Genomic DNA, 12,514 nt, shown 5'->3' with positions numbered 1-12,514 from the left:
AGAGTTACTGGTGCCTAAGGCTTGGCTTTTCAAGGAAATCAGGTAGTCACTTTTGCACTTGACTTTCTTTGGTTTCTTTGAAAATCCCAGCTATAGTAGCTGAGTGCTTTGGGAGATTCTGGCCTCTATATATAATTCCAAGTGTTGGTAACGTTGATAATCCTATGAACTTTCTTCTTGCAGAAGAAGCAAAGCCGTATCCAGCTAATGGAGTGAACGCCGCATATCCGGAATCCCGTTATACATCCGACTACTTGATTAGTAAGTCTGAGCTGCATTTCTCAATGCTTTTCTTCTCCTCTAAATTGTCCAGCGTGTTACTGTGCTAATATCTGACAGGCAGGTACCACCCAATATCCCATTGTCAGTGCTGACTTCCACTAGAAAAGCAGCACTCTTTCTAGGCCCGTTTCTGTTCCCAGTGCGTTTTTGGAGTCCCCTTTGTTTAACATACTGGCAGATTACTACCCTGATCATGGAAAAGTATGCAAAGTCCATAGTAAACTCATGCCTCTGTTTTTCTTGTATGTGCTAATTAGTATTGATTCATTGTTATTGGGCATTAGAGTTGACACCCCACTGGGCTAACCAAGAGGAGGCATGGCTCAAAGCTCTTGATTCAGACTGTTTGTAAACTCGTTTCTTTCTAGAAGTGGCCTCTGGTAGATCTCCTTGAGTAACCTAGGACTTTCAGAACAATTGCATCTCCCATGACTTTGATTGGACTTGTAGGTGTTCAGCTTTTCTGGGAAGTTCACAATGTCTCCAGCTGGGCCCTTCAATACTGTGGGTATTTTTAAAAATGTGTGTGTCCCCCCCTTGTTTTTAATGGAAACTTGGATGCTGAAGTACATGTGGACCCCACAGGGATGCCCAATCAATACGTAGTTCAGCCTCAAAAGCCAGCAATTGAGCACCCGTGCTGCAATAGAAGGGCATGAGTTGTGTTTCTTCTGGAACCAGCTGATCTGCTAAACTTGTATTCCAGATTTTCTCTCTGGTCAGTGAGGAAGGCTGAAGCAGAAAGGATGCTGCTTGATTTTCATGCAGTTATATAATCATTTAAACAAAGACAGCCCTTGTCCCAAAGAGCTCAGAACGTAGCAAGAAGCAAAAGGTGGAGACAGCCATGCTCTGCTTCGCTTTGCTTTATTCTATTTCTGGTTGGGATCCAATGTTAACGTAGCCCGTCATTCCACTGGCAGGTTATGGCATCGAGCATGCTCAGTGTGTGCCTCCATCAGAGTTCTCTGAGCCCAGCTTTATCACAGAATCCTACCAGACCCTCCATCCGATCAGCTCCGAGGAGCTCCTGTCCCTCAAGTATGAGAGTGACTACCCAGCCGTCATCCTGCGTGACCCTGTCCAGACAGATTCCCTGCAGACAGACTACTTCACGATCAAGCAGGAAGTTGTAACCACGGATAACATGTGCATGGGGCGCACCAGTCGAGGTAAGGTTGCGAGTCTCCAGACTCTGCTTGGATTTTCAGTGCATCTCTCCACCCACGCCTAAGGATACAAATGAGTGGTGACACTGCCCCTTCCGCCCTGGAGGTTTCTTTCTAGTGGGGTTCTGTTTGGGGCCAAAACCCCCCCACGTGTGCCTCACAAATCGTTTACCCAACACATGTTGTCCAAGGGTCTGAAAGCTTTTATGCATAATGTCCCAGATTCTAAACAGCTGTGCATCATTTTTTCCACTGACTGGTGTAACAGCAGTTTACACAAGCCGAGTATGTGGCCCAATAAATTAAGGCTCACTGCACCGTGGAGAGCAGTGTGGAGAGTGTGGTTATCCCCACTGTAGAGGTAGGGTGACTGTGGCACTGACTGGGACAGCATCTCCTTCAGTCCACATAATATGGGCCAGGTATAGAGCTCCTAGCTCCTGTACTGCAAATACCCAGGCCCAGATCCTCAAAGGTACTCAGGTGTCTAACTCCCATTGAAATCAGGACGTAGGCACCTGAATATTTCTGAAGAATCTGTGGCCAGACACCTTTTTAGGTTAATATTATTAAATTGGCAGACCCAGATTGTCAACTGGTGTGTGTTCACTGAAGTCAGGACAGCTACTCTGTTTTACAGAGTTATCCACAGAGAAGGTCTCATTTCATGGAGTTGATAGTCATTAACCAAAGCATGTATTAGTGTTCCCTTTTATGGATGGGGAAACCAAGGCAAAGGAAAGCAATTTGATTCTCCCAAGATCCTGCACTGCAGTGAACTCAGCTCATTTGATTCCTGATTCTTGTCATGATAGCTGTGCTGATATGGATTGACTTTGATCTTGAATTTTGACTATATCATTAGTATTATTATACTGGAATGAGGCCGGGAAAATGCCAATGTTGGATCTTTCCATACGTTCAGACTCCTCTGCCAGTCTGTGTCATGCTCCCATCTGAATTCACATGTGCATTAGATTATGGGGGTTATTTTTATGTTTCTCTTTTTTGTTCGAAGCTGGGGAAAGCTTGTTTGAGGAGGGGGATGGTAGTTCTCTCTCTCTTTCTCTCTCTCTCTTTAACTATTACTACTGGTTGAACATTTATATAAAACAGGCAAATTAGCCAGATGTGGTGAGGCTAGGGGCAGCTGTGCTGCAGTTTTAGGTAAGCTCTTTTTCCGGGGTTGTTTTTCTGACTGTTTTCTAATTTGGTTCTCTCTCTTCTCTTGAGCTTTTCTTTAAGGAAGGAAACTTTATAGTTATTATTGAAAGGCAACTAGCCAGTTGCACTTTCGCAATCATAGCTCAGTCATACACAGCCTCCAAACCTCAAGGGAAGGGGATCCTACAGAAGCAAGTCCCACAGATTAGCGCTAAGTAAGGAGAGTCAGGAAGAGGCACCTGTATTAAATGAGCCCTTTAAAATGTCAACCATGGTTCTGGGTTGTCTCCAACCCTGCCCTGGCAATGCCAAAGGATCTGCTGAGGTGGCTGAGTGTGGGTATAAAATGCATACCCAGTTTAATGTCTCTTAATCCTGCCAAAATGGGTCAATGGGCTGGAGTGTATATAAGAATCCACCCCCTTACCAATATGATTGTATCTTTATTATTATAGATGCCATAGAAACAGCTACATGACAGGAATTTCATCAAAAGCCTGCAAAGCCAAACAGTTAAAAACTAAGAAACATCAGAATTAAAGTTGTCTTTGCAACTTTAATTTGGCCCCTTTGTAACTTTGCTTTCTGGCAGACTGTATATACATGATGCACGCTCTTTTTCTATTCTGCATGATCAATAAAGACAGAATCTTTGGAAGACTGAGCTGTCAGGCTCCATCAGTGCTCCACTGAGCCTATGCAAACTCTGATTGCCAGCAGCTCACAACTTGGCCAAATTTAGGCAGATTTTCCAAGGCACAGCAACAGCACGTCCACAACATCTCAGATCCCCTGCCAAGTGTCCAATTCCTGGTCCAAGGCAGGCCTTAGATGTTCTCAATGAAATAGTTGTACAAATCATTTAATAGGGGTAAAACAACAGGTTTTCCCCTTTCTGCTTTCTTGGAAATGGCTGTGCTATTTTTGTTAATATTCACAACCCCCTGCCCCCCAAACAAACAAACAAAAAACAGTCTGAAGTATGAGAGTTTGAGCCTAAATGTGGAAGTTTGGTGAAACTGTAAAGAACTGAAAACAGAGTCTTGTAATGGAAAGTGTCAAACAACCTTACATTTAGGCCTTCCTAGCTGCAACAAATGTATAAATGATTTCAAGGAGAGACAGGCCTGATCTGCAGCCTCAGATTTCAAAAAGTGTAAATCAGCAATAAGATTGTAAATGCTGGCTTGTGAATTATGCTCATTAGGGCTCAGAGTCAGTGCCCCGCTAGGCTGAATGGGAGCTGAAGTCCTAAATGCCTGCTCTGTCCATTACTGAAGAGGCTGACTTCTGCAAGCCAACACTAGTTAGGCTCTTCTTGCAGCAAGCACTGTTTAAACTAAAATACAACAAATATTTGGCCGCATGTGCCAGCTCCATTCTGCGTTCGTTTCCCTTGAGATTTACTATCTGGGCCTGAGCAGGGGGCAGTTCTGCCAATGGAAATTTCTCCAGGAGCTCTTACACAATCCCTGCAGCTGTTTTTAGCCCAGTTTGGGAAATTAATGAACTTGAATGATCCTATTACGCTCTCAGCTTGTCAGTGAAGCTGTTGAGCAATAAGCAGAAGAAGGCAGCTCAGAGTGCAATTTAAATCTATTTTTTTCAGTCCCTTTTTTAGCTCCCTGTACTTCTAATCACAGGGCGCCAGCTCCTCTGCTGGAGTAAACCAACGTAGGTCCATGGATCCCAGCGAAGCTTCCTTTTGTATTCCAGCTGAAGATCTGACCCTGTAACATATTGATCTCAGCAGAGAAAACAATTGCAATTGTTGATGGAGTCCAGATGTGTGCAGCTCAGCGAAGCAAAAGTTGTTGTTGTCTAACTTGTGCACCTAGCTAAACTACTGCTGCTTGATAACTTCTGGATGCCAGGGGCTTTGGTTATGATTTACTGCACAAAAATATCACAATAAAGCTCTGTAGCAAAAAATGCCAATAAGGCAAGTGAAAAAGTAGACTTAGCAGGGCGTTTGGCAGGTGGGGATAATGCCCCAGCCTAAATTTGCAGGCCCAGTTACCCATCTGGACTGTGTGAATGTATATCTGCTCCATGTGTTTACCTGTAAACTCTGTTGGGCAGCATAAAATATCATGGATGCCTACGTTGGTATGTACATAATCATGAGAGCAGGGCTGAGATCACAGCATTCAGAGTTATGTAGTGACCGCGCCGTTAGGATTTTTCTGTGGGCCTTTGTGTTATGGAGGGACTCTTAACCCCTATGCTTAAAACAGGGAACTGTTAATGTCCATTTTACTGGGGTATTTTCCCTTCAGATGCCCAAAATCAGGGCAGTCACCTTTTAGAAGGAGTGGCATTTAAGGCGACAGTAGAAATTCAGTTTGGCTATTTCTCTGATGGTTAAGATGAGACTGGGAGTCTGGACTCTTGGGTTCTCTTCTTGCTTCTCTACCGGTGATGTTGAATTGAGTCCCTTACCTCTTCTTCACCTCAGATTGCCCCACTCTGTAATACAGCTCTGCAGGTTCAAGGTGTAGAGGATTAATTAAAGGCTGCTTTAAGCGGAAAGGTGTGGCGGAAGAGCGTGATGCAGCCTGGCTTGGCACTGAACGTGGATAGCAGATCCCTTTGTGCTGTCTGTGTGTCCTGTGACACAGCGTGCCCTAGGAGCACTATCCTCGTGGCATCAATTTGAGTATTGAATGTAAACTGCCTCCCAGCAGGTGGGGTGAATCTCATTTCTCCCTCCATTCCCCCCAGGTAAACTAGGGGGCCAGGACTCCTTCGAGAGCATAGAGAGCTACGACAGCTGTGACCGCCTGACACAGTCCTGGAGCAGCCAGTCCTCCTTCCAGAGCCTTCAGCGTGTCCCCTCCTATGACAGCTTTGACTCGGAGGACTACCCAGCGGCTCTGCCCAACCATAAGCCCAAGGGTACCTTCAAGGACTATGTTCGAGATCGGGCTGACATGAACAAGGACAAGCCTGTCATTCCTGCTGCTGCCCTTGCTGGCTACACAGGTAGGGTCATATCCCCTTGGCCAAAACCTCTCAGACAAGTCTCTTGGGTTTCACTGGTGCTGGAGACTCAAGGGCTCTGACCAGAGAAGTGATGCAGTGTGGGCAGCAGCAGTGTCAACCTTCCCCTTGTGTTGCTGATCCTTGACCCTGACTGGGAGGGACCGGGGCAGGGGGCATGCCAGTGACTGAAGGGGTCCCTCCGGCCACACAGCAGCCCCAGGGAGTGAGGGCTTTCAGAGTGGACACATCTCTCCCTGTAGATGTACAGCTGAGAACCACCATTTGCTGAGGGGCCAAGCCCAGTAGCCCCTGTCCTTTGAGATGGTCCAGATTGCAGGACCACATCTAGTAGTCCGGTGGGTAGTCCTCTGACCTCTGTCCCCGGACTGGGTGGGTCCAAACACCCCAGAGCCCTGTGACATCCAGAATCCAGCTCCAAATATTGTGATTCAGGCCTGTCTATCTAGCAGCTCTTTTAGGTATTCACCTATCCATCAGAGCCTTTGGGGCCTTTATTGATGGAGCAGGTTCATACCAGTGACTGGGGGGATGGGAATCCCTGTTTCTCCCATTACTGGTGTTTTGAGCCTTGTTCTCTTTAAGACGTGTGGAAAATGGGGTGCAGTATGCCTTCTTATTCATCCTATTACCTATTGTCCTCTACAGCCCATGGTGGTAAATGACAATACAAGGATCTTGCTAGAATCCTTTGACCCCAGCCGACTTCCTGCCCCTGGAGCAGGGGGCTGGACTTGATGATCTTCAAGGTCCCTTCCAGCCCTAATGTCTTTGTCCAAGGCAGCAAAAAGCCAGGCCCGTTACTGTTCAAGACAGGAGTTTCTGGGGTCATTCAGGACAAACTCAGTAATTCAGCAATGTGGTGCAGCAGGCTGGTCACTCGTTTGTAGTCTCTGCCTCAGAACAAGATGCATTTCCAAACGTGCTACCTTTATGTCTTTCCTTATATCCATGAGTGGAGGCAAGACAATAATCTCCTGGAACTCTGCACTGTTGAGGTTGAGGATGAAGGGGGAATAAGAACAGGAGAGAGAGGAAGGAAATCACTAGGACTTCAGAATCCATTTGAAACCTAGATCAAAGAGCCAAAGCTTACTCTTTGGCCAGTTCCCCCTCCACCCATAAATAATTATCCCTCATACCCCAGTTGGTAGCAGCTGTGACCTGGAGGAGCCATGTGGCAGAAATAGCATGAGCAGATAAAGATCATCAAAAGCTTCAGCGCAGCCCCCGAGGTGCGACTCTTCCAGAAATCTCCTCCCACGCACATAGCTCATCGTGGGACTGATAACAGTTTGGGGAGGGGGGTGGTGCGGTGGGGAGATAATTTTAGGAGCTACATGTAAAAAGGAAGTGGTTTGTTGCAATAGCTTTAGTTGTAAAGGGAGTTCAACCTAGTCAGCTGAATGGGGGCATTTTAAGTGGCCTGTATAAAAGAAATCAAATCATGTCATGTTCCTGAGCTGGCTACTGCCCGGTAGGATGTGGCTGATAAAACAGCTCAGCTGCAGAAGGTGCTGAGCTACATACATCAGTGCTCTGTAGACCGTAAGTTGTTCCTATAAACATTCTTTGCATTATTTTGTCCTAAGCAAGCGAATCCTTCCTACTTATAGGAGCACCAGGCAGCAGCAGCCCTCTGGTGTGTTAGGGTCAGGATATGGTGCAAGAGGGTTGATCTCCATTCAACAGGTGGAGAGACTGAGACTGAGACACAGAGAGGTGTTAGGGAGTAAGTGGCAGAGCTAGCTATCGAACCTAGTGCTCCCCATCTGATGCACTAACCCAGTGGGGGTCAGCCTTTGTGACAGGCATGCCACAAGGTAAGCCCTACTCCCTCCCTGAGTGCCTCTCTGATCGTTTCCCCCTGCCACTGAGTTCCCTGCTCCCTGCCTGATCTTCCATGTGCCACACAAAGCGGCTGTGCGTGCCACTTGTCATGGATGCTGTGGGTTGGCTACCCGTGTGCTAACCATTAGGCAATACTCTGTCCCTCACTGTGGATCCTAGTGTGTGCAATAGTTGTCCATTCCCTTATGCAGCTACTTGGCAAGCTGTGACAAATGACTAGGACATTTTCCTCGCATGATCAAGCCCAGACTTTGCTCACTTTGTTTAGGTTCATTTTATTGCTTCGGGCTGTACCTCCACCTACTCACCGTTCTTCCTGTTCCAGACATATTCTTCACGGGGGAGACACTTAGGATTGCTTAGAGCAATGTATGTCAGGGTGACGTCTCATATACAAGCTTTATTAGGGAACCCACACAGACAACAGGACTTGAGGGCCTGGGTGGTGAAATTCATTGGAGAAGCTTGTCCAGATTTTGTAGTCAAGAGAAGGTTTACCTCTCAGAGACAGCAAGCCCCCCTGATGCTCAGTTTTAAGGCTTATCTTAGGGGTGGGTAATTAGTTGGTCTGGAGTGGGAAGAGCATGACGGGCCAGGGCTGTGACAGCGAGCCTGGGGCAAAGCTGCGACCTGATCCCTGCATGTCGCTGTGGCAGGGGCCGATTTTGTGGGCAGGGGTGTGCCAGGAGCAGATTGCAGCTCTGTCCCGGGCCCCAGCCCCACACTGTCGCCACCCAGAGATCCCAGGGTCTCCATGTAGGCTGGCCCAAGGCCTGTGTGGGCAGGGTGCACTCAGACAGACAAATTGGATGGGGCTGGGGAGCAGTGTCTAGGAGCAGAACAGGCAAGCGGGACAGGGCTGGGATCTGGGGGTGGTGACAGTGGGGTGCCTGGGGCAGAGCCGCAGTCTGCTCCTTTCATGCCCCTGCACGTGGAACTGGTGTCTGTCGCAGGGGCATGCGGGCAGCAGATCGTGGCTATGCCCTGGGCCCTGACCTCTGCCTTTCATAACCAGCAAAAGGCAAGAAACATGCACCGCAGAGTGTCTGAGAGTCTCTTTAGGCACTTGGGGTACACAGTGAACCGTCCTCTCCAAGCCGTCTACCACAAGGTATTTCACTCCACTACCACCCCACAGGATGGAAAACCAGATCTACTAACTCCCATAGTGACTCGCAGCCTTTTTTCACCCACCAGCATTAGTACTCCAAAGCATATCTTTGGACTCATGCATGTTGTAACCTGAACTAGCAGCTAGATACACTGGTGATCGTTAGATGGAGTTCTGTAGGTTACTTCCTTGAAAGAGGTAATGCCCAGAACTCAAATGGCAGAATAATCATTGCCCTAAACAGTAGGAAAGGGGAACCAGGGCAGCTGTTTCGTTTGGTGAGTAGTGAGCTGTTTTGCATTTCTGCAGAACTGATTTAGTTTCTATGTGCAGCTGATCAAGGTATGCAGGGGTACTGAGTGACAGGACTCCTGGGTTCTGTTCTTAAGGAAGGAAGTGGTATGTAGTGGTGCAAAGGAAACTCAGAGTCAGGATGTTAGAGGTCTGTTCCCAGCCACGGCAGGGAAGCATGTTGCAGCAGGCAGACCATGGGCCCAGGGGCCAGGACTCGTGGGGTGTGTTCTTCACTCTGCCACAGACTCAGTTGGTGACTTCAGCAGGTCTGGGTCTCCAGGCTTCTGGTCACCCTTCAGGAAAACCTCTTACACACTACCCTTCTGTTCGCCAAGTGCTTTAACTGCCTCTGTATGGAGACACTCTGGAAGTGCCTGGTATTTTTCTTTCATCTATCCATGTCTTGCATTTAAGAAATTTAAAATGGTGTTCAGGTTTGGGTTTTTTTTTTTTTAATCAAGAGCCTCTTTGCAATGGCACTGGGAGGTGGCAATGTGCTTTATCACAAGAGAAGCAGAAGCTCTGATGGTATCAGCCCTGGAAGGCGCATGGTTTGGTGAGAAGGTGCATTTTGGCGGAAGCCTGGCTTGCGTTTGATGTGTTCTTAACTCAGCTAGCAAGCAGCTTTTCAAAGCTCCATTATCTGCCCCCACATCTTGACCTAATTTAACAAGTTGCCATGGTTGCTCAGAAAGGTTGATGCAATTTTCTTATCTTTGGAGGAAGACTGTAACTGCACAAGAGTTTGTGAAAATTAAGCGTCTAACCAATATCTGTGCTAAGAGGAACACAACCAAGGCAACTGAGCACAATCTTCTGAGCCTGTGCAGCAGTAACAAGCATTGTCATTTGCTATCTTAAGTGTCTCAAATTAAAAACACGAGTTTAATCTTTTTGAAACCATCTAAGAGATCTAGGCATGAATCTGCCCTTAAAATGCGGGTGAGATGTGTACAGCCTACACTGAAGTCTGTGGTATGACTACAGTTCTTGGAGACATACCCAAGCTAGCTTTAAGTTAGCAAGCTCAGGTGCTGATAATAGCGTAGACATGGTATCCTGGAGCTCAGTCCAGGTGGTAGAGCCCACCCCGGACCCTGGGTAAGTACTTGCACATCCGTCGTGCACTGAGCTCTGTGCAGCCACAGCTACATTGCTATTGATACCCCGAGCAGCTTAATTTAAAGCTATTGGGTATATGTCTGACCACGTGCAGTCATGCCTTTGCCTGCAGTATAGACATATCCCAAGGGTGAGAACTGCTAGATTTAGGGAGGTTTCCAGATGAAAGAGTAGAGCACTGGATGGGATGGAAAAATACTGGAGAACAGTCCTGGACCAGTCTGTGGAGAGCAGAGTGAACTGGCTTTGACCACAGAAAGCTTAACTTTCTCGGAGTTCTGTGACCTGCTTTTTTCCAGTGCACTTGAAGCCGATAGCCTGACCTACTTCTCTTTTTGGCTTTATAGCCGGAGGGACCATTTAGTGCTGAACATTTTGCTTTGTCCATTGCAGCCACATGGCCTCACCGCTGCAAGATGCTTTCCAACTTCTGTTTAGCAAACAGAAGAGCCTGCATGTGTGGGCAGCAGAGATGCTGCATGGGTTTGTTTCATGAGCCTTAAGACCCTCAGCTTCTCTGTACAGTCCCAATCAGCTGGCTGTGGCTTGCCTTCTTGTTACCCTTTGTACTACAGTAGTGCCTACAACCCCAGTGAATTTAAAGCCTATGCACTGCCCGGCTACATGCTAATGAGAGTTACCATCCTACAGGGCTTCTCGTTTAGATAAGACCAGACACAGTTTTGCCCTGTTTTATGGAGGACGAACCAAAGCCCAGAAAGAATAAATGACTCACCTGGAGTCACAAAGCAGATGAATAGGAGGGCTAGGAGCCAAGTCCAGAGATGTCTTCCTGCCTAGAGCAGCGGGGCTGGACCTGATGATCTGCAAGGTCCCTTCCAGCCCCAAACAGTCTATGAATCTGTGACTATCCAGTGACCCAGGTCAGTGCCTTAACCACAAGGGAGTCCTTCCTCTTCTGTAACATACTCTTGTGACTAGGAATCTAGTGGTAATGTAGGAAGTAGCCTGTTGCCTAAGGCTGAACAGCCCAGAAGTGTGAACCTAGCTGTGTTCATAGTGCAGGATGGACTTATCTCCCTACTGAGCTGCTGTTAAAGGGAGAAAGCAAACACTACAGAGAATATCAAATTCCTCTGAGGCTCGACCCTCCACAACATGTGCAGAGCATTTCCATTTAACAAGGGGTCATCACTACCAAGTGAGACCCAGATCTCAGCCCTGGCCCCTTCAGTGGCCACATATATTATAGGTTTCTCCAGATTATGACTCTGAAAGCTCTTTCCCACAAAAATCCACTGAGTGCTGCAATGTCAGGAGCCCCATGGCAGGCAACTTGCTATTTCAGGGCAATGGTTATCTGTGCCATTTAAAAGTGAAAGCTCACAGCTGCTGCTTTATGAGGAAGAAAAGTCTGTTGAAGAAAGTGGGTCTCTTCAAGAGATCTGCCTGCTCCTTTCCCTCTTCATGCTGCTGCCCGTGCTGCTGATTGAAATTCATGCTGATTGAGCCCGACAGGCACACTCTGATGGGAGACAGACTTGTTGCTTATTGCCAATGACCAGGAACTTGCTGACTGTAATAGTCCCAGCTCCTGTGTACTCGTGTAGTGGAGATGTACTGGAGATCACATGGGGTGCAGTAGCTTGGTCATCTCTGCCCAGTGCTGTCGCTTGGATGGAAACATCAAGGTACATAGGCTATTCATGACTGCTCCTGCAAGTGGAGAAGTGTAAAAGGCTGCCACTACCTGAAGCCGAAGTATGGGTGTTCCTAGGCGTTGCTTCCCACTTATGGGAGCGCGTTATTATAGTACATTCAGTGGGTGCTCTCAGGCACACGCGCTTATGGAAAGGTTGGATTGTCTGCCCTCCTTGATTCAGATGCAAAATGTGATTTTTCCTGTCATTGAGGGATGACTTCGAGGGTGACTTTACACTCTGGTTTCCTCTGCCCACTTCCAGAGTTTTGCAGCCTCCTCTGCAAACAGCTCCTCAGCTGCGCTCTGTGAGGCACGTTTCTCATCACAAGGTGGAACCCAGAAGGTGGGGCTGGCCTTGGTTCAGTGGCCCCTGTGCCATCTGCCAGACGTGCGCTAAGAACGGTGAAATCCACCGCATGCAACACTGCTCAACCATGACCGTGCTTCAACTTGTAAAGCAAAAATGTGCATCCTGAGCCAACGAGTGGCTTTGCAACTTAAAGCTGTCTTTAAGTTGTATTAGTCACAGTTCAGAATAGTTCATCAGGCTGTGCTACGTTTACGTGTTGAGCTGTCCCGCTAGACGCACCAACGCCAGAGGTTTAAGAACTGCTACTGCTGCACCCATCTGTCTGATGTCAAGCGGCCCGGCATGCTCCCACCCAGCACGCTCCTCCCTAGAAGAGAGGAAAGTTGCTTATGGGGTCTTTCAAAGCTAGAGAAGGTCCTAAACAAAACCCTGGCTCCAGTCATATCCAGTCTTTGAGATCTGGATCTGAATTTTACCCTGTTTGAAAATGACGCTCAAGTAGGCCATTCTTAACAAAACAAGACTTCCTGAGGGAGAAACCTGGG

General features: G+C 47.6%; 1 protein-coding gene across 3 annotated transcripts in view; it reads left to right on the top strand.

The window, feature by feature from the left end:
• ETS1 (ETS proto-oncogene 1, transcription factor) overlaps positions 1-12,514 on the top strand; it is a 109,520-nt gene that overhangs the window by 87,499 nt on the left and 9,507 nt on the right. For all 3 annotated transcript variants that reach the window (XM_019546976.1, XM_019546975.1, XM_019546973.1), the window contains 3 exons: positions 184-261; positions 1,206-1,454; positions 5,340-5,600. In XM_019546976.1, the coding sequence (XP_019402521.1) occupies positions 184-261; positions 1,206-1,454; positions 5,340-5,600 (588 nt within the window). The remainder of the gene's footprint in view (positions 1-183; positions 262-1,205; positions 1,455-5,339; positions 5,601-12,514) is intronic.

The sequence above is a fragment of the Crocodylus porosus genome, unplaced genomic scaffold (assembly GCF_001723895.1).
Source record: "Crocodylus porosus isolate Cpor-Errol unplaced genomic scaffold, CroPor_comp1, whole genome shotgun sequence".
NCBI classification, from domain to species: Eukaryota; Metazoa; Chordata; order Crocodylia; family Crocodylidae; genus Crocodylus; species Crocodylus porosus.
The sequence above is the reverse complement of the archived record's forward strand: the minus strand, read 5'-3'. Positions and strand labels throughout refer to the sequence as shown.